Source organism: Pituophis catenifer, unplaced genomic scaffold (genome assembly GCF_029215685.1).
Source record: "Pituophis catenifer annectens isolate HBS135680 unplaced genomic scaffold, rPitCat1.0.hap2 SCAF_1, whole genome shotgun sequence".
NCBI classification, from domain to species: Eukaryota; Metazoa; Chordata; class Lepidosauria; order Squamata; family Colubridae; genus Pituophis; species Pituophis catenifer.
In genome coordinates, this window is record NW_027256881.1 from 134093696 (window position 1) to 134114688 (window position 20993).

The window sequence follows — 20993 nt, forward strand, 5'->3', positions numbered from 1 at the left end:
CCAGATGGAGCTTGGGCCATTTCCTGAGACTCTGGCTCATGACTCGGCTGAGGACCTGGTGGCCGCCTGGGATAGTGCGGCTGCCGGGGCCTTGGACCGTGTCGTGCCTTTGCGGCCTCTGACCCGGCACCGAACTCACCTAGCTTCTTGGTTCTCCGAGGAGCTCAGGGAGATGAAGCGCCGGAAAAGACGCCTGGAGAGTAGTTGGAGGACCAGCCGCTCCGAATCCGACCGAACACTGGTGAGGTCTCATATTAAGACCTACCTAGTGGCGATAAAAGCAGCGAAATCTAGCTATTTTGCCGCTCTTATCGCGTCATCAGATAATCGCCTGGCCGCCCTGTTTAGGGTGACCCGCTCCCTCCTCCATCTGGAGGTGCGGGATGACCCCTTACAGGGCCAAGCTGACGACTTTGTGCAGTATCTGTATGACAAAATCGCTCAGATTCGGGAAGGGCTGGCCTCTGACTGGGTATGTCCGGACGGGATGACTGAGGCAGGTCTTGAGAGTGTTATCTGGGGGGAGTTCGATCCTGTGGCTCCCGAGGACATGGACAGGGTCCTGGGACAGCTGAACGCGACCACATGTTTATTGGACCCGTGTCCCTCCTGGTTGGTACTGGCTTCCCGGGAGGTGACACGAGGCTGGCTCCAGAAGATTGTTAACGCTTCTTTGAGTGAGGGGGTCCTGCCGGCTGCTTTGAAAGAAGCGGTTGTGAGGCCCCTCCTCAAGAAGCCCTCTCTGGATCCGGCTGTTTTGGCTAACTATCGTCCAGTCTCCAACCTTCACTTCGTTGCGAAGGTTGTTGAGAGTGTGGTAGCGCAACAGATTCCCCGGTACCTGGATGAAGCTGTCTATCTAGACCCGCTCCAGTCCGGCTTCTGGCCTGGGAAGGCTTTTGATACCATCGACCATGGTATCATGTTGCACCGGTTGGCAGGGTTGGGGGTGGGGGGCACCGTTCTGCGGTGGTTCTCCTCCTACCTCTCTGACCGGTCGCAATCTGTGTTGACAGGGGGGCAGCGGTCGACCCCGAGGCACCTTGCTTGTGGGGTGCCACAAGGGTCGGTCCTCTCACCCCTTCTGTTCAACAGATCTCTGGGTGAGATCATCCATGGCTTTGGGGTGGAGTTCCATCAGTACGCTGATGACACCCAGCTGTACATCTCCACCACAGGCCACCCCAACGATGCCCTTGAAGTGATGTCCCAGTGCCTGGAGGCCGTGCGGGCCTGGATGGGGAGAAACAGGCTCCGACTCAACCCCTCCAAGACCGAGTGGCTGTGGCTTCCAGCGTCCCGATATAGCCAGCTGACGCCATCGCTGGCTATTGGGGGCGAATCATTCGCCCCCACGGAGAGGGCTCGTAACTTGGGGGTCCTCCTGGACGCACGGCTGTCTTTAGAAGATCATTTGACGGCCGTGGCCAGGGGGGCTTTTTATCAGGTTCGCCTGATACGCCAGTTGTGCCCCTTTCTAGATCGGGACTCTCTACGCACAGTCACTCAGGCGCTAGTCACTTCCTGCCTGGACTACTGCAACGCTCTCTACATGGGGCTCCCCCTGGGGTGCACCCGGAGGCTCCAGCTGGTCCAGAACATGGCCGCGCGGGGGATTATGGGGGCGACGAGACGCTCCCATGTGACACCTCTCCTGCGCGAACTGCACTGGCTCCCGGTGGTCTTCCGGGTGCGCTTCAAGGTGTTGGTGACTACCTTTAAAGCGCTCCATGGCTTAGGGCCGGGGTACTTACGAGACCGCCTTCTGCCACCAATAGCCTCCCACCGGCCAGTACGCTCGCACAGAGTGGGCCTCCTCAGGGTGCCGTCCGCCAGACAATGTCGGCTGGCGACCCCCAGGGGGAGAGCCTTCTCTGTGGCGGCGCCCACCCTCTGGAACAACCTTCCCCCAGAGTTACATACAATAACAGACCTCCGGATTTTTCGTCGGGCCCTGAAAACCTATTTATTTCAACTAGCTGGGCTGGCTTGAGTTAAATTTTAAATTGATTTTAAATTGGGTTGTTTTAATTTACGGCCAAAATATTTAATTATTTTAATATTGTTTTTAAATTTTGTATGCTCTGTTTTTCACTTTGGCTGTTCACCGCCCTGAGTCCTATTTGGAGAAGGGCGGTATAGAAATGGAAACAAACAAACAAACAAATAAATAAATAAACAAACATGGAAAATAACAAGTTTTATACATAATGCAGCCATTTATGAATTTTCAAGTAAAGCATCAGAGTCCATAGCTAATACAATATAATCCATTTTAAAAGAGTATCAGGTAATATTTTTTAAAAGATTGCAGCTCAGTATTTCTAGCAAATTTGGGCAAAAACGGTCTTACAACATTAAATCTTTTAAAAGCCATTATCTGTAACAAAACAGTATTATAAATGGTTCTAACCTGACAGGCAAGGCTTTAGTAGTTTGCTCTGGCAGCTCAGGTGGGTTCACAAACATGAGTTTAAGAAGTAATTCCATGTAGCCAATATGTCTTGCCAATCTTGTACTAAGCACCCATGCCCAATTCCAATTTTCTCCTTCTCTTCGGCTTCCAAAATATATTACAGCTAAAACAAGATGGTTTAAATATTTTAAATGTTAATATCATTTATAGAAAGTATTACAAGATGTTATGTAATACACTTTAGCCTACATCACTGCTATACAAGAAAATAATATATTTTCATTCAGTCCCACAGCATTTTTAGGGGATAAAACAGAAGGAATTTGGTTTATTAAATGTTTTCTTATGATACATACAAATCAACAAACATAGTGGGTTTTAACATATTATAGTTAATTAATAAGACACTTGCAATCTACAGTATCTTACATGTAACTTGCATGTCCACATGCCTTCCCCACCTCCCTTCCTGTTTTATCCCTATTTAAATACTAGATTAGTCTAGTCACTGTATGCATCTGATGAAGTGAATTCCAATTCTCCAAAGTTTATGCTTTTTAATACAATGTTGGAAAAGGTACTATCAAATTCTTTTATTTATTTATTTATTTGCTACCACAAACTAACATGGCTCTCCTCCTAAGTCTACCCAATATATCCTTTTGCATTTACAGGTGGTCCTTAATTTACAACCAATCATTTAATGGCCATTCAAAGGTACAATGGCTTGGAAAGGATGCTTTACTGCCCATAAAGCACTTCTGACCATTATAAAGTTACGCCAGGCCCTGGCCCCTACAGTCACATGATCAGACTTTGTCCTTGGCAACCTGTTCACTTATAACCAGTTGCCACGCTATCCTGTGATCTCATGTGATGCTATTTGCAATCATCTCCCCTCCAGCTTCCCCAGAGTGTCAATGAGGAAGCCAGAGGGGGATGGTTGCAAGTTGCTGCCACCACCTGCCATGGAGCTGAGATTCCATTTGGCAGGCAGCTCTTTGAGAGAGAGAATCTGCTTAACTACCACAACTGTGAAAGCCAGGTTTGCAGGCATTAAGCGAAAATTGTCACATGAGTAACTTGCTTAAATGACTGCTTTGCTCAACAGAGATTTTAAGTGGAGGACTACCTGTTTGTAATTTCAGATTTTAAAAAAACTCTTTTTTTTTAAACCTCAGGAGAAGTTTGGCAAACACAATAAGAATATGTACACTTTGGTCTATGTATATCATTATCTACAATGTCATTAACTGCACTGAAAAACAGCACTGAATAATAAACAGCTGTCAACACTATAATCATTGCACATAGTACAAGTAGTCCTCGACTTACCATTACAACTGAGCCCAACATTTCTGTTGTTAAGTGAGACATTTGTTAAGTGAGTTCTGCCTCGTTTTACAACTTTTCTTGCTACAGTTGCTAAGTGAATCACTGCAGTTGATAAGTTAGTAACATGGTTGTTAAGTGAATCTGGTTCCCCATTGGTTTTGCTTGTCAAAAGGCTGCAAAACATGATCACATGACCTTGGGACACTGCAACGGTCTAAGTATGAAACAGTTGCCAAGCAGCTGAATTCTGATCACATTAGCATGGGGATGCTACAAAGGTCATAAGTGTGAAAAATGGTCATAAGTCACTTTTTTCAGTGCCACTGTAACTTTGAACTCTCACGAAATGAACTGTTGTAAATCAAGGATTACATGTACAGACTTCTCTTGCTTTATGCTCAGATTATGTTTCCTGAAAACCTCATATACTGTAGAGTGAATTCACATAAGAGTGAAACATTGAACCAGTGGGAAAAACTGGTGTATGTTGTCAAATTTTGTAACTCAAATGCATTAATAAATGCACTCGTAAATTTTTCAAATATTATTCTTTAGTACTACCGGTGTTACTGAACTATATTTTATTCCTTGTTTCATGCTTTAGGTACAGTGAAAGCATTTTCTCCACCTTATCTACAGCTGTATTTCTATTGTGTATGGTTATCATGACAGATAGAGACAAAAGAATCACAGTGATCCTGATTCCAATTTAGGAAATATTTAAAGCCTAATTATTGTAAATACACTAAATTACCATATCTTAATATATCACTCATTCTTGAAATATAACATATATGAATAGAGTTTCCCGCTGTTTTTTTCTATCATGTGATGTATTTTACAGACTGTTTTGATGGGGGGAGGAGAGCTGATACAGATATAATTTCTATACTTTTTTCTAGAAAGCATTTCCACAAGATTACAGATCTTCCAACGAGCGACAATATTATAGTTTTCAATAATGTGATTTGACTTTTGCTTCATTTATGCATTAATTAAAGTATCAGCTTAATTTTAAACATGCAATAAGTTAAAAATTAATTTCACTTAAAAGACAACTTACTGAAAAATACATATAGCAGTGCCAATAAACTCAGTGCCACTGCTATTCCAAGTTTTTCATCTACGGTAAATGTAAGCAATAAGCCAAGGCCGCCACACAATGAAAGTGAAAGTAACACAATAAGCCAGGAAAATTGGAACAAAGGTTCAATCTGCTGTCCTGCAAATGTTTTCATTTCATCTAAAAAGAGAGAAATAATTTTTAGTCAACATAAAATTTCCAAGATAGATACCATTTTCCTGAAAAATAACGGTGATTCATTTGATATTGTTGAAGTCTTTTGGAAATTGAAGTGAATTTTCCATAGAACTATAGGGTTGGAAGGGACTTTGGCCTAGACCAACCTGCCACCCTGTACATGGATTCCTCATACCATCCCAGACAAATGGCTGTCCAATCATGTCTTGAAAACCTCCAATGATTGAATATCCAGACTTCAGGAGGCAAGCTGTACTGTTTAATAATTTCACTCAGCCAAAGAGATTTATAGATGAAAAAAATTAAAGTACAAGAAAAAGAGATATAAATAAATGGTTTTCACAGTGGAAACTCAGAAATGTTTGTATTTGGATTCATGTTTTCATATTTGTTCATCAGTTATTTAGAAATTACCACAGACAACAAGGTGACAAAATTTACTAATCACAATAATTTAAACAAAAGGAAAGTATCTAAAATAATCTCTCTAGACCTACAAACAGTCCATTTTATACAAAATATCAAAACAAAGGCACAGCCAAGCAAAGAATCCCAACCACACATGTACCATTTCACTTGAATTGGAAATGAACAAGTAATAAAAATGTGCAATATACGGCTGTTTTAAAAAAACAGATTAAAAGAAAAGGAAAAATACAATTGTCAGTTACATTCTACTATAAAAATGTACACTATAACCACACCTAATTCTATTTAACACATCTACTAAAAAAAGGAAAAATCATTGTAATCATTTCTCTGAGGAAAATTTAAAGCATGTGAATAAGTGCACACATAAAAAGCAAGGTTTTCTCTTAATACAAAAGATAGATTTATCCAACATTATGAACAGTTAGAGGAAAAAGAGGTTTTTTTTCCCCATAGCAGTTTTAAATTTATGTTAGATATGATTGCTCTCCAATTTTCATATTCTTGTTTACTTTGGATCAAATGAACAGGACAAAATCTAAACAGATATTATTGTAATTTCCTAGTTGCTTATTAATGTTTTGGATTACCATTGAAATAGTTTCTTTGAAATAATTATTTGAAAGTTGTTTTTTGTTTTTGAATTCACTGTTTGCTACCCACACCTGCAACATCTGAAATGGATGGCTGTATACATTCTTTAAATAAATACATTTTAAAATAAATAAAAACCAACTTACCTCAAACAGTGAGATGGCTAGCAAAGCAATATAATATTAATAGTAATAATAATAACCAACTTGTCTAGCATTCATAAGTATTCAAATCAAATATTTACCTTCAAGTTTCTTGAGCAAGAAAGATTTGCCACTTCCCCACTGGGCATACAGCCCAACACAAATCGGTGGCTGCATTGTTGGTTCACTAAGAATATCAGCTAATGCACTGCTATAGAGATCATAACCCAGCATATCCCCATCTGATTCAGTAGGAGACAAGTGCCCTGCAACACAAATAAACTTGTAAAATCATCTGCTTTTTTGCCCTGTTCTTTAATCACTAATACCAGATCATAGCCAGCCAGCCAGCTTAAGTAACTATTCTATAAAGTCAAATGCAATAGTTGCATGTTTATTTTCCGTTCCCATACCAAGAATAAGTAAACAGATCAACCTAAAAGGTAATTCTTGACTTTATAGCCAGTTACTCTACACTGGAAATGGCAAACTGATTGTGTGAAAACCCCCATCAATCCCCCAGCTAGCACTGCTAATAGCAAAAAAAATTGAGAGATATAGAATATCCCAAAATATTTAGAGGTCATCAGGCAATCCACCTGTCTACATTCAATCTACTGCTAATGAATCCTCTCTTGGTTGCCAGATTTTTACGTGGTGCTAAAAAGCAGAAAATATTGGAACTAATCTAGTTTCCAAGAGAAAGACCTTCCAAAGCTGGAGTACCAGAATACAGAAAACTTTCTTGCTATTTAAAGCATGGAGGAAAATTCATGTTATACACCACCTGGAGTTGCCTTGTGTGAGATGGGTAGTCATATAATTGTGATATATAAATAACAAATGACATTACAGATTATCTAAGAGGACTCAAATACAAACTAACCAAACTAAAAAAGTTAGCATGTCTAAACAAAGCTAAATTAATATTTCTTTGATTTCAAATTGGTTTAGCTTGATAGGAACAATTTTAGCTTCCTCCATCCAAGAAGCCTGGAAAAGTTTATAGACTTTTGGATTTACAAAGTACTGTTTGGATCTACAAACTATGGATTGAAATCAGAAAGCAGATTAAAACCTATTTAAAATTGTCCCACACATATAAGAAGAAAGATATGCACAAGTGCGGGAAGAGGCTAGACTATTCTAACTTATTTCTAAAGCAGCATTTATTATTACATTAAAAAATAGCTACAGCTGGGCTGACATTTTTGCATATTTAATCATTAAATATTTTATGGCACCCCAGAAACGTATTTTCCAAAGTATCAAAAATATTTATATTTTAAAAAATCCTAAATACTTACTAGCACCAAAGATTTGAGTTAAAATACTTTTCTGATGGCTGCAATCAATGTTGTAAGGGGTTTCACCACCTTTATTAGGCCTATAAAGTAGTCTGCCATCCTTAGGATTTCGTAACAGCAATTCTGCAAGCCTACGGCTCCTGCCACGAATAGCAATATGAAGTGGAGTGTCGCCTTTCTGTAAGAGTTGTTGTAAATTAATAGATGCAGAAGCATATGAGAACTATATAGAAATATAAAGGACAAATTGCAATTTGGAGCACAGTCAACATGATGTACGCTTGTCAAGAGTATCTTACAGCAACCGCATCTTCTCTACAGCTATTATTTTGTTTAAAGTGTTCCTGACAAGTGTCCATGCATGTGCCAATCATAATTTTCTCTTGAATCTGGATTTCTTTCTATAGTTTTACATGCATAGCTCATATAGTCAAAAGCTCAAGTTATGTTTCCCCCATTCCTTTATTCCTTACAAGTTATTTAACTTATATTCTTTAAATCATTTGTTTTCTCACATTATTATATTTTTACTAAATGAGAAAAATCTAGAAAGTCATTTTTTTAAGCAGATCGCTTTTATCAAAAGTATTGAGGGTCAGCCCTCTGCCACTATTTTACTTTTAATTGTGCTTTTCACATTGCTCAATAATTAGACTTTACCTTATCTACAGCAGAAACTTTTGCTCCTTTGTCCAGCAGAAGCTCAACTATTTCAATATTTCTCATTTTGGTTGCCTTTATAAGAGGTGTTTCACCGTCCTAATAGTAAAAAGAAAAAGATATAGCAGACACTTGAAGAACATATAAAGAACATTTAACATATTTTTAAAAGCCAAATTATATTTCATGACAAAAACCTTTTCCAACAGAATGGTTTGAGATGCATTATAATTTTAGCCACATTATTTTATTAGCTTTTAATTATATCAATAGCTGTTGAACTATGTTTTAATCATTGAAAATATACAAACCAGCTGAAATTAATTAGTAATTTATATGCTATCAAGTTGGTGTCAACTCTTAGTGAACACTTAGAATTTCTCCAGGATGATATGTCCCCAAACCAGCCCTTCAAATCTTCCAACAGTGGCCAATGCCACTGTAATTGAGTCCATCTACTTACCTGTTAATCATTCTCTTTTTTTTCTACCTTTACCAGAATTATGAACTTCTCCAGAAAGTTAGTCTTCACATAGTATATACAAACTATGATAATTTGAACCTAGTCATTTGCACCTTGAATGACATTCCTAGATCTGTTCTATGATCCATTTGTTTTCTGTAATTTTTTCCAACACCAAAGTTTAAAAATATCAAAACTCTTTAAACCCTACTCTTTAAAATCCCAACTTTTGCTTCCATAAAGTATTACAAGAAAAATCATTGTCTGTACAATCCTGTTCTCAATAATAAAACTATTTTCTATTTTCATTATATATAAGCTCTGCCTACACTGTTTTCTTTAAAATTCAACTTCACTATATTTTCATACCTTTCTGTTCTGTATCTCCAATATAGTTTTCGATTATTAACTTCTATATTTCTGTTTTTTTAATCTCTATATATCTTTCTGGTCATGCTCTATAAAGCTAGCCATCTTTTTCTACAGTTTATCTTTTATCTTGTTTATTTTCTGTTTTCTATTTTTGTCCTGCCAAAGTCTTTTCTTTTTCTTTATTTTTTTTCCTTATTTGTTCTTTGCTGCATTTCTTGATTCTTCTCTTTCAAATCTTTACTCCATCTGAGCAAAATGGCTCCAAGAACCTCTTGCCAGTCTGAAGGAAGGAAATAAACATCTCTGTCCTGTTTTCTCAGCTGCTACCTCTTTTCTTTTTGCCTCTTCTCCTCAGGTCTAACAAACTTTTAGTTCATTCTTTTATTTTGGGCTCTATTTATTCAGTCTTCATGAGGCCTGTGGTTGCAGAGCTCTCAGGTAGCCATCTTCTCTTCCCTCCTTCTTCTCTCCTGACTAACACTTCTGTTTGATTGGCAGTTGGGTCATCCTCACAATGGGGAGGATCAAGAAGGGAGAAAGAAGATGCTTTTAATTTGTTCAGACAGTCTTGCTCTCTATAATCCTCAATAAATTATTTGATTTTATTCCACAGATTCCATCAAAGAGATTGTGATTTCTGGATTTCAAAATAATTTCTTATGTTCTCCATAAAAATGCTGAGTATGTGCTCAAGATCATATTTTGGAAACTGTTTGGCTTTCTTTTACTTTAACTTGACATGGAACTTGCACGTGAGAAGTTTGTCATTTATTCCATAGTCAAGCTCTGGTCATATCTTTGCTGTTATAACTGAGTGCCATATTCAAATCTAACTGATATTATTTGATCACTGGCTGTATTAAATCCAAATACTATCATTGCTATATCCTTCCCAATTATTTAAGTATAGGCTGACACTGGGCAGCCTACAATTAAGAATAAAAAAATTACAGAAGATAAAGAAGAAATCATATCAACTCCCAAAACAACATATAACCCATATGTTGTTAGTAGACTTGACTAACAACTCTCAAAGTGGAAGCCACAATGAACAGATTTGGTTTTGGTAGTTAAGTCTAAATGCAAAGCATTCATAAGAAAAATTTTACTGTCTAGTACTATTCCAAAAAGTAACAAGCAGCAATTGGGAGATATATAATAAAGTTATTGGTAAATATAAATTTGATAAATACATATCATACTTCTAAGAAAACCAGGTTATTGCTGTGTAAACAGATTATTTAAAAAATCAAGTTTATTATTAAATAAAGCTTATTCGTAAAATTCAAGGACTATAGTTTTTAAAAATAAAAAACAATAATAATATAAACCAAAACCACCAATTATAAAGCTTACTCAGGCTTAGAAACTATTAATTATATACTTACCTTTGTACATATTTCAGTGTCTGGATTACACTGCAAAATATCTCTTACCATGGTAGCATTTCCCTTTTCAACAGCCCAATATAAAGCTGTTTTATTATCCTATAAATGAATAACACACGATCAACATTTTAAAAGCCAGTTGGATTAATTTCATAAACCAGATATACCTTATATGTGCATTATTTAAATATGAATAACTCAGTGGGTTTTTATTTAGGATGGAAATGTATATGTAAGTAGTCTGCCTAAAATGATAATATTGTTATTACTATGCATATACTTATTGTTATATTTAAGAAATAAGTTTGTAAGAGTACCTCCTATTCAGAGTTTTGAACCTAAACTTGATTAAAATAAATTGCATGCTATTATTTTCTGCATCCAGCTAAAACACATTGTTCACATACCTGATGTAAGTACAGGGTTGTCCTCGACTTATGTCCACAATTTAACCCAAAATTGTTGTTGCTAAGCAACATTTAAGTTAATTTTGCCCCATTTTACGACCTTTCTTGCCGTAGTTGTCAACTGAATCACAGCAGTTGTTAGTAACGTTGTTAAGTGAATCTGGTTTTCCCATTGATTTTTCTGTCAGAAGGTCACAAAAGGTGATCATATGACCCCAGGATACTGCAACCGTCTTAAATATGAGCCAGTTGCCAAGCATCTGAATTTTGATCAGGTCACCATGGTAGATGCTGCAATGGTTATAAGTGTGAAAAATGGTCTTGTCACTTTTCAATACCATTGTAACTTTGAACAATCACTAAATGAACTGTTGTTAAGTCGAGGACTACCTGTAGCTCATAACAGCTAAGTGTCAAAACAATTACAGGTAGTCCTCAAGTTATGATCACAATTGTGACCATGATTTCTGTTGCTAAGCAAGATAGTTAAGTCAGTTGGGGCCAATTTTATGACCTTTTTTTACCACAGTTGTTAAGTGAATCATTGCAACTGTTAAGTGAACCATGTGATCATTATACAAATCTGGCTTACCCAGTTGACTTTGCTTGTCAGAAACCAGCTGGGAACAAAGCAAAAGGTAATCATATTACCCTGGGACACTACAGCCATCATAAATACAAGCCAGTTGCCAAGCACATTTTGATCATGTGATAGTGGGGGTGCTGTGACCGTCTTAGTGTGAGGATCAGTATCAAGTCATTTTTTTCAGTGCCACTGTAGCTTCAGTCACTGAACGAGTGGTTGTAAGTTGAGTACTACCTGTACACTGTAGATAGAAATGAAAGTACCTATTCCTCATTCCAATGTAGAAACAATGTGCAGTAAAGTTTAAGAAATATACTTGCCAGAGTCAAATCTTGACAATTTGGTATGAATATTTTTTCCAGAATATAAATATTATCTGATAATATGTCTTCTATCTACAAAGGATGCTTCTATGTTCTCCAAATGCCACATTCAGAAGCATTAAACAGAGAATTACTTACCTGACCTCTAATGTCTATATCAGCATATTTATGAAGCAATGCTCTCACAATTTCAACATGACCACCTCTGACAGCCCCAATCAGCACGGTATCTCCACTCTGAAATTAGCACACAACAGAGTCACTATCTACTTCAGATATTCCCAAATTAGCTTTCAAAGTGTCATGGTACACACAAGTAAGGCAACACTTTTATGCCACGTAAACACATACTCACTCGATCAGGAATATTCACATAGGTTCCTGCATCTAGGAGATCTTGCACAATTTCTGTGTGTCCCTCCTTTGAAGCAATCATCAAAGCTGTATTTCCATCTTTATCTGTTAAGTTCACATTTGGATTTCTTTTCAGGATTTCTTTCACCGAATCTGTAAAGCCACCTTTTACTGCTACAATAAGTGCAGTCATAGAATTCTGTGAGAGAATAAAAAACACTTGCTAACATGAATCAGTATATTTTCTTCTAATGTATTCATTTCTTCAATACCAAATGTAAACATATATTTTTCTATTACTTTTTTTTTTTTTACAAATGCTTTATTTTGACAAGACAATAATAACAAGAAGCCTGTGTTTGACATGGACATCAAACCTCCACTACTCAGTTCTTGGCATTTACTTCCCTGAGGTGTTGCATGATATCTAGATTCACTTGGATAACTGAGGGAATTTATACACTGAATACAATTAATAAATATGTTGCTTTTGATTAGAAATATATTGCAACTAGTATTTTTTTAAAAAAATAAAAGTTATACTCACAGCTCCTTCCTGATCTACATCTGCTCCCATCTGCAACAAATACTTTACACAGTCCAGATGTCCTTTTCTTGCTGCCCAGATCAATGATGTAGTACCATACTGGTAGAAAAAAAATACATATTTTATACCTCTGATAAACTATAGTTTGATTGCTAAATGCTGCTTCAAAAACAGATGGCAAATATAAGAACTATATATAACTGGTGAGTGGGCAGAGATGAGACATTGTTATTAAGAGCAGGATTTTAGGAGGAAGATTAAAATCTTTACATGATGCAAAAATGCAGCATACAATCTCATTACCACCAAAATTTTTATAGGAAGCTAAAAGAACTACAAATCTGATTCTCCTCTAGCATAGAGATAGTATATACCTATATTATATATAATCTACATATATAGATAATAGAAGACAGATAGATAGATAGATAATAAGATAGATGAATGATAGAGTTCCAGTCTTAAGCAAATGCTTTCAAGTTTACCTTGTCAGAACAGTTGACTTTAGCTCCATGTTGCAGTAATAGTTGCACTATTCGAGAATGGCCTCGACCTGCTGCCCAAATTATCGGATACACACTATATTGCTAAAAGAAAAACAATTGAAAACAGTAAGAATAAAATGTTATTGGCTCACCTCAGTTTTCAGGCTCACTTCAGTTATCAGGTATGAGTCTGACTCAATCCAGTATATTAGAAATAAAATGAACAACAAAGTGATTTCTTCTTAACAAAAGTTCACTTAATCATGATAACTGATATTAGGAAAAAAGTACAGAAATATATTTTCATCAATAATAGCAATTAAAGAGCAATATTCTGTCTCTATTGACAGAACCAAATTAGTACAAGTTTTTCAAGCACAGCTACAAAAAACAGTTAATCTACATGGAACAAGAACTCTGGAGCATGGAAGCAAATTCTCTTCTGCTTAACCAACATTACTTTTAATGTTGTTGAAAGAAGCAAAACATGGCTGAGTGTGCCTTTTTATATGGTTGAGAATTTCTATTATGAGGGGTCCTCAGTGCTCTATGAGCTTGGTTGTTTTCTTGAAGACATTTCTAGACTAGTTAACACCATCATCTATAAATATTCACTTTTATTGGTAATAATTTCTATTATGTTGAATTAATTCTGCAGATAATTAGTTGTATCATGTTAAGTTAAAATTATTGTTTTAAAGTGCAGTGAGACATTTTTAAAAGCATTACAGGTAGTCCTTGTTAACAACTGCCTCATTTGGCAATCATTCATATTTACAATGGTGAGGAAAAGGAACTTTATGACCGATTCTCCAAGCAGCGCGCTGGAGAAAGGAACTTTATGACCTATCCTTACATTTTCAACCTTCACAGGCCTGTAGGCCTGTAAAGCAAAGGAAAGCTGAAGCAAGATCATAAACACAATTGCAATTTCACTTAGCAATCACTTTGTCTAATTGGGAGTTGCCAGTCCCAATTGTAGTCATTAAACAAGAACTACCTATAGTCTTTTATGAGGAAATATTAATTTTACACAAACTAAAAATGGCTAGTACAGCTAGACTAATAGCCAACAGAAGAATTTCTATCTCACGTTCTATAAATATCTGAATAATATCATTCAAGATAATTCCAAATGCAAATTGATATAATGTTAATGTTTGACTGCAAAAAGGGAAAAAATGAACTTACTATACCAGTGATGTTTGGGTTTGCTCCTCTTTCGAGAAGCAGTTCAGCTACTTCAGTAGAGCCTTTGTAGCATGCCCACATAAGGGCTGTCCACCCACCCTAAAACCATAAAACAGAAAATCATAGCATTCCTACAATTAAACAAAGGACTAAGCTACATAATTGATGAATTATCTTCAAGACACCAATATATATTCATTTCCAAAGGAACATAAAAAGTGTTATGTTGCAACAAAAACAAAGTCCTAAGAATCTTAAAGAATAATAAATGTCTTATTGTGTAAGATTTGGGATCCATTTCATCTGAAGCAGAGCATTACCCTCACTTATGATATCTATATAAATACAGCTGCACATATAGACATGCCAATGTACACAACACTTCTACCCAATCAACCTCAGTCTTGACCTTTCTACATACTGTGTGACTTTTTTTTACACACCCTGATATAAACAAGACAGAAAGGGAATACATGCAACAATAAGGCAAAGGAAATTGAAATGCAAAAAGTATAGATATCACCTTACTGATGGGGTTATTCTTTGAGCTGTTACTGTTGGACAGTGCACTTGTAAATTTCCTTTGAAATTCTCTTACTCAATTAGCAAATACATTCTATTATGTAAAACATCTATATGAACTTCTGGCATTACACTTCAAGAAAGACAATCACCCAACACTGTTTATAACACACCCAAATGCAGTTCTAACATCAGAATTAAAAGGAGCTAAATAGTATACAGGCCGTTCTCAAGTGATTACAGCATACAAGTGGGGTTGAAGAGGCCACGACATGCACTGAAAGGGCTAGTGCATGAGTTGGGGGAAGGCTTGGAAGGAGGCCTGGTGCAGATTTGCATGAGTGCAGGATATAAATTAACAAATGAAGATATTGATAAATAAAGATAAAGATATTTTCTTTTAGATAGCCAGTAGGAATTAGATAGCCAGTAGGAATTAGTGAGTAAATTTACCCCTAGTGTGGTTTGGACATAGCGAAGCAAGAGTGAATTTTGATAATAGGCGGTGAAACCATTTGGTGTTGTATGATTGCCCAGAAAGACTTTTTAGGAATATCCAAAATGGCTACCACGACTACTACCTTGAAGAAGAAGGCAATCACGACCTCTTCAGCCTCATCTCCAGTCACCACCTCTGTGACGCTACGAAGATCATCTGAAGATGTGGCTATTCCGGGAAAAGCATCGATGCAAGATATTCTCCGGTCTATACAGGAGACGTTGATTAAAAATCAAGATTCAACGTCAAAGACCTTGGAAGAGCTGAAGAGGAATGTCGAAATGTTAACTACTGAGACAAGGTTGTTTCATGCAAAGTTTGAGGAGTTCCAAAATACTTTGACTAATCACGAGGAACGGATTCAAGCTTCCGAGATAAAGACCGAGAAGGTGACTGTAGGATAGAGCGGCTCGAACACTGGCAAGCCTTGGCTAATAAAAAAATCGAGGAAGAGATTATCTTCCTCGAAATGGATAGATCTGGCTACTTCTTACGGTTTCAGAATGTCCCTGAAGAGAAAGGTGAGCGCTTGGATGTACTAATGGGAGAGATCGTTGCAGGAATTACTGGAAGAGATTTTGCAGAAGTTTCAAGAAATATTGACGATGTGTACCGAGTATATACCAGTTATGCTCGGCGCAACAAGCTCCCTAAAGAGATCCATGTTCGATTTACTAGAACAGCACTAAGGGATGAAGTGTTTCGGAAAACGAGGGACCAAGCTTTTACCTACAAAGATAACCGACTAACAGTATTGCCCCAGCTCCCGAGAAGAGTACGAGACATTTGGAGGAAATATGACTTTTTGACAACATGGCTGAGGAAACAAGGGATACGTTATTGTTGGCTTCTACCGGAAGGCCTGACGTTTACCTGGCAAGAGCAGAGGTTACGATTGGAATCCGTACAGGAAGCGCAGGACTTCGCGGAGGCCTATATCAATTTTAGTGACCAAGAGAGTGAAGGTGGTAACCTAGGTAAGAGCCAAGAAGAGGAAGCCCAGGAAACAACAGCCACAGAGCATATTGGACATGACAAAGACACAGCCCAATCTGGAGAAGAAAGAGGAACAAATTTCCAAATCGAGACCAGATCCCAGAAACTCAAGAACGCAGGTAAGTAGAGGTATGGATGAGGTATTCCACCTGTTTTCCGTTAACATCAATGGCCTGAATGCTCCCACTAAGAGGAAAAAGGTCTGGGATAAACTTCAAAAAGATAATTATGATATTATATGTTTACAGGAGGCCCATATAAGGAAAGACCATTCTAAGATTTTAATTTATCCCAAACTGGGGAAGTTGTATGTATCCTTGGCCAACCAGAAGAAAAGGGGAGTTGTCGTTTACGATCGGAGAAGCCTGGTGAAACGTCAAGTATATGCAGATACAGAGGGTGGGATACTGGTGTTAGAGATTAGTATTGGCCAAAAAATAGTATTGTTAGTAAATATATATGCCCCTAATGTTAATCAAATGGGTTTCTTTAAAGGTTTGCATAAGAAAATTAATGAATTAAATTACGAGCATGTATGCATAGTAGGTGACTTCAACATGATTGCTGATACTTCAATTGATTATGATCCAGGAAGGGGTCCTCCTAAATATAAAAAAGGGCATAGGAAGGTACTCCCCAAAACATGGAAGGGACGTTGGCTTACCGTGATACGTTCCTTCTCGTAGTGTAAAATGGGAGGTGCCAGTCTGGGTTATTCCTCTGCTCTAGCTCTATGTCCTGAGTTGAAACTTCTGAAGATCCGCCTCCCTGGTGACGTCTCTTCAGTTTGTGCCAACGAAGCCAAGGTGAATGGTACGCAGCCAAAGTGAACGATACGCAGTCTGAAAGACAGAAATAACATGCTCCACCAAGGGAGCCGGTCCAGGCAGCCACAGACAGGGTGGGGCTGGCACCTCCCATTTTACACTACGAGAAGGAACGTATCACGGTAAGCCAACGTCCCTTCTCCATAGTGTAGAAATGGGAGGTGCCAGTCTGGGATATACCAAAGACTGACCAGCCCTAAGGGAGGGAGCTGTCCTGGGCCGACGACCCCGGATCTTCAAGAACCCGCTGCAGTACTCGTCTCCCAAAGGCGGCCTCCGCCGAAGCGAAAGAGTCAAGTCTATAGTGACGGATGAAGGGAGTGGGGGAAGTCCACGTGGCCGCCCGACAGATGTCTTCTACAGATGCCTGAGTAGACCAGGCCGCAGTCGTGGCAGCACTGCGGGTGGAGTGGGCCGTAATCCCTTGCGGCACCGGGAGCGCTTGAAGCTCATAAGCAGACGAGATACACGCCCGAAGCCAGCGTCCCACCGTGGAAGAGGTCACCCTGTGGCCAAGAGTCGACGGCTGAAAGGAGACAAAGAGTGCCTCCGTCTTTCGGAAAGAAGCGGTCCTAAAAATGTAAATACGGAGGGCCCTCCTGACATCCAGGGTGTGCCAGGTCTGCTCCAAGGCGTGCCGAGGCCCAGGGCAGAAGTCTGGCAAGACCAACTCCTGCGCTCGGTGGAACAAGGAGTTGACCTTAGGAAGAAAGGCAGGGTCCAGCCGCAGGACCACCCTGTTGGGGTGAAAAATACACAGGTCTTTCCGCACCGATAAGGCCGCCAGCTCCGAAATCCGTCGGGCAGACGTGACGGCCACAAGGAAAGCTACTTTGCACGAGAGGAGGCGAAGACTAGCCTCCCTCAACGGTTCAAATGGTGCCTTCGTTAATGCCTGAAGAACCTTAGAGAGGTCCCAAGTGGGATAACGGTGAAGAGGCGGAGGCTTTAAGTTAGTCGCTCCACGCAGAAAAGTCTTCACCCTCGGATGGTTAGCGAGGGAGCCCCATTTACCAAAGGACAGTACGGTGCCTAGCGCAGCCACCTGACGTCGTAGAGTGTTAGTGGAAAGTCCCATGTCCAACCCGTCCTGAAGGAACTCGAGCACCTCCACCACAGATGCTGAGGTTGGACTCAAATGTCTGGAGGCACACCACACTGCAAACTTGTTCCACGTGACCTCGTAGATACGAGTGGTGGAGGGCCGCCTGGCCGCCTGCATAGTCTGGATGACCCTGGCCGGAAAGTTCTCCCTCCTCAGGAGCCCCCGCTCAACCTCCACACGGCTAACTGCAGTCTCTGCGGTTCCGGGTGCTGCACCGGACCCTGGTGGAGGACGACTCTGTCCGGGGGAATCCGCCAGGGCCTGGCAACCGACAGATCGACCAGGTCGGCGAACCAAGGCCGTCTGGGCCAGTGCGGGGCCACTAATACCATCTCCGCCCCCTCCAACAACAACTTCCGAATGATGGCTGGGATCAGGGGAAGGGGAGGGAAAGCGTATAGGAGGCCCTTGGGCCACGGGGTCCGCAGAGCGTCCACCCCCGCCGCTCCCGGGGCAGGAAATCGGGAGAAGAAAAGAGGAAGTTGTGAGTTCGCCGGAGAGGCGAAGAGGTCCACCACCGGGCGACTGAACCGGTCGACTATCTCCGCAAACAGGCCAGGATGGAGCCTCCACTCCGAGGGGTCCACAGTGGCTCGGCTCAGCCAGTCGGCCTCGACGTTGTCCGTCCCTGCGATGTGGTCCGCTGTCAGTGACAAAAGGTGAGTCTCTGCCCAGAGACAAAGGGCCTCCGCCTCTCGCATTAGAGTCCGGGAACGAGTCCCCCCTTGCCTGTTGACATGGGCTTTTGTCGTTGTATTGTCTGTGAGAAGAAGCACGTGCCGCCCCCTCACCTGTGGAAGAAAGGCCTGGAGAGATAGACGGGCAGCTCGGAGCTCCAGCCAATTGATCTGATGGGACAGCTCTAGGTGTGACCAGCGGCCCTGGGCCACCTGGGATCCGCAATGACCCCCCCAGCCTAGCAGGCTGGCATCTGACGTTACTACCACCCTGTGGGGTTCCCTGAAGTGACACCCTTTCTGGATGGCCTCTGACGTCCACCAGGTCAGGGAACGTAGGACCAGCAGTGGAACCTGAACCCTGATCTTGGACGAGCTCGTTCCTGCCGTCTGAAAGGGGAGCAAGAACCACTGTAGTGGTCTCGCATGGAACCTGGCCCAGGGAACAATGTTCAGACAAGATATCATTTTCCCCAACAGGTGGGATAGCTGGTCTACCTGAACCGTCTGGGACCCCTGAAGGGAATGAATCAGGGCCCTTATACTGTTCTGTCTGTCCGGGGACAGGAAAACCTGCCCCGCTTGTGTGTCGATCAGGGCCCCTAGGTGAACTAACCTCGTGGAAGGAACCAGATGGCACTTTGTCAGATTCACCGAGAACCCATGGTCCCTCAATACCTGAATGGTAGTGGCCAAGTCCTGTTCCGCTCGCTGCTGGGAGGACGCCTGTAGGAGCAAATCGTCGAGATAACATTGAATTCTGATGGGGAGAGACCTGAGATACGCCGCCAAAACAGAGAGAACCTTGGTAAACGTCCGGGGGGCGGAGGCCAGCCCGAACGGCAGGGCAAGATATTGGAAGTGACGGCCTGAATAGCAAAACCTCAGGTATTGACGATGCTCCGGTCGAATTGGAATATGGAGGTATGCTTCGGTCAAATCTATGGAGGCTAGGAAGTCTCCTTCCCTGATTCCCGCTAAGATGGAATGCAGGGAATGCATTTTGAACCTCCGGTAAACGATGAACTCGTTCAGACCTTTTAAATTTAGAATTGCCCTCCACCCCCCCGAGGCCTTTGGGATGATAAAAAGGTTGGAATAGAACCCCCGCCCCCTCTGCCCCCGTGGAACCGGCTGAATGGCCCGAATATCCAACAAATGCTGGATAGCCGATTCCATGAGGCCCCGTTTGACCGGGTCTCCAGAAACGGGGCAAGGGAGGAAACGCCTCGGAGGAGGTGAAAGGAATTCGAGGGAGAGCCCTGCTCTTACAGTCTCCCTCACCCAATTGTCTGTCGTCAGGTCGTCCCAGCGGTCCGCAAACAGGCCGAGCCTGCCCCCAATAGGGGCCAGAGACGGACAGTCACTTAGCCCTCCTAACCCCTCTGCCTCCAGAGCCCCTAAAGGGCTTGTTGGGCGGCTGCTGGCGACCACGGTGGAAGGCTGAACTGTCTGTCTGGTAACTAGGTCTAGAGAAATGGAAAGGCCGTTGCTGACGGGGAAAGCTTGGCCCAGCTCCCCCCTGGCGGAAGGAGGGCCGCCTATAGTAAGGGAACGGACGGAAATCCGCTCGCCTGCTCTGGGACGGGAGAATCTTTCTCTTATCCTTCGTCTCTATGAGTAAGGGATCTAATACTCGGCCAAAAAGGAACCCCCCTTCAAAGGGAGCGGAAGCCAACTTCCACTTGTTCTTCCCGTCCATTCGCCAATGACGTAGCCAAAGCATACGTCTAGCTGTTACAGCCGAAGCCATGGCCCTGGCCGAGAACCTGGCAGCAGCCAAGGTAGCATCCGCCGTATATTCAGCCGCTGCCAAAATCTTTGAAATGTCTTGGTGGGCCCGAACATCATCTGGCGCCAAATGGCCCTGCAGCTGACGAAGCCATCTGACCGACGCCCTGGTGAGAAAAGATGCAGCAGAAGAAGCTCTCACAGCCCAGGCATCCGCCTGGTGCGCACGACGAAGTGCCGTCTCCTCTCGCCTATCTTCAGCCTTCAAGGCGTCCTCTGCATCAGGTGGTAAAACAGAAGAAGAGGTGAGAGCCGCCACCGGAGTGTCTACCTTGGGAACCTCCAACAAGTTAATCATGTCCGCATCAACCGTAA

General features: G+C 41.2%; 1 protein-coding gene across 8 annotated transcripts in view; it reads right to left on the bottom strand.

Moving 5' to 3' along the window:
- KIDINS220 (kinase D interacting substrate 220) overlaps positions 1-20993 on the bottom strand; it is an 82428-nt gene that overhangs the window by 38660 nt on the left and 22775 nt on the right. For all 8 annotated transcript variants that reach the window (XR_011599773.1, XM_070932974.1, XM_070932973.1 and 5 more), the window contains exons 5-15: positions 14262-14360; positions 13071-13172; positions 12586-12684; positions 12040-12237; positions 11823-11921; positions 10369-10467; positions 8146-8244; positions 7486-7663; positions 6280-6444; positions 4815-4994; positions 2414-2579 (exon numbers count right to left, since the gene is read on the bottom strand). Coding sequence is in view for 7 of the 8 variants with exons in the window: in XM_070932974.1 (XP_070789075.1) it covers positions 2414-2579; positions 4815-4994; positions 6280-6444; positions 7486-7663; positions 8146-8244; positions 10369-10467; positions 11823-11921; positions 12040-12237; positions 12586-12684; positions 13071-13172; positions 14262-14360 (1484 nt within the window). In the remaining variant the exon portion in view is untranslated. The remainder of the gene's footprint in view (positions 1-2413; positions 2580-4814; positions 4995-6279; positions 6445-7485; positions 7664-8145; positions 8245-10368; positions 10468-11822; positions 11922-12039; positions 12238-12585; positions 12685-13070; positions 13173-14261; positions 14361-20993) is intronic.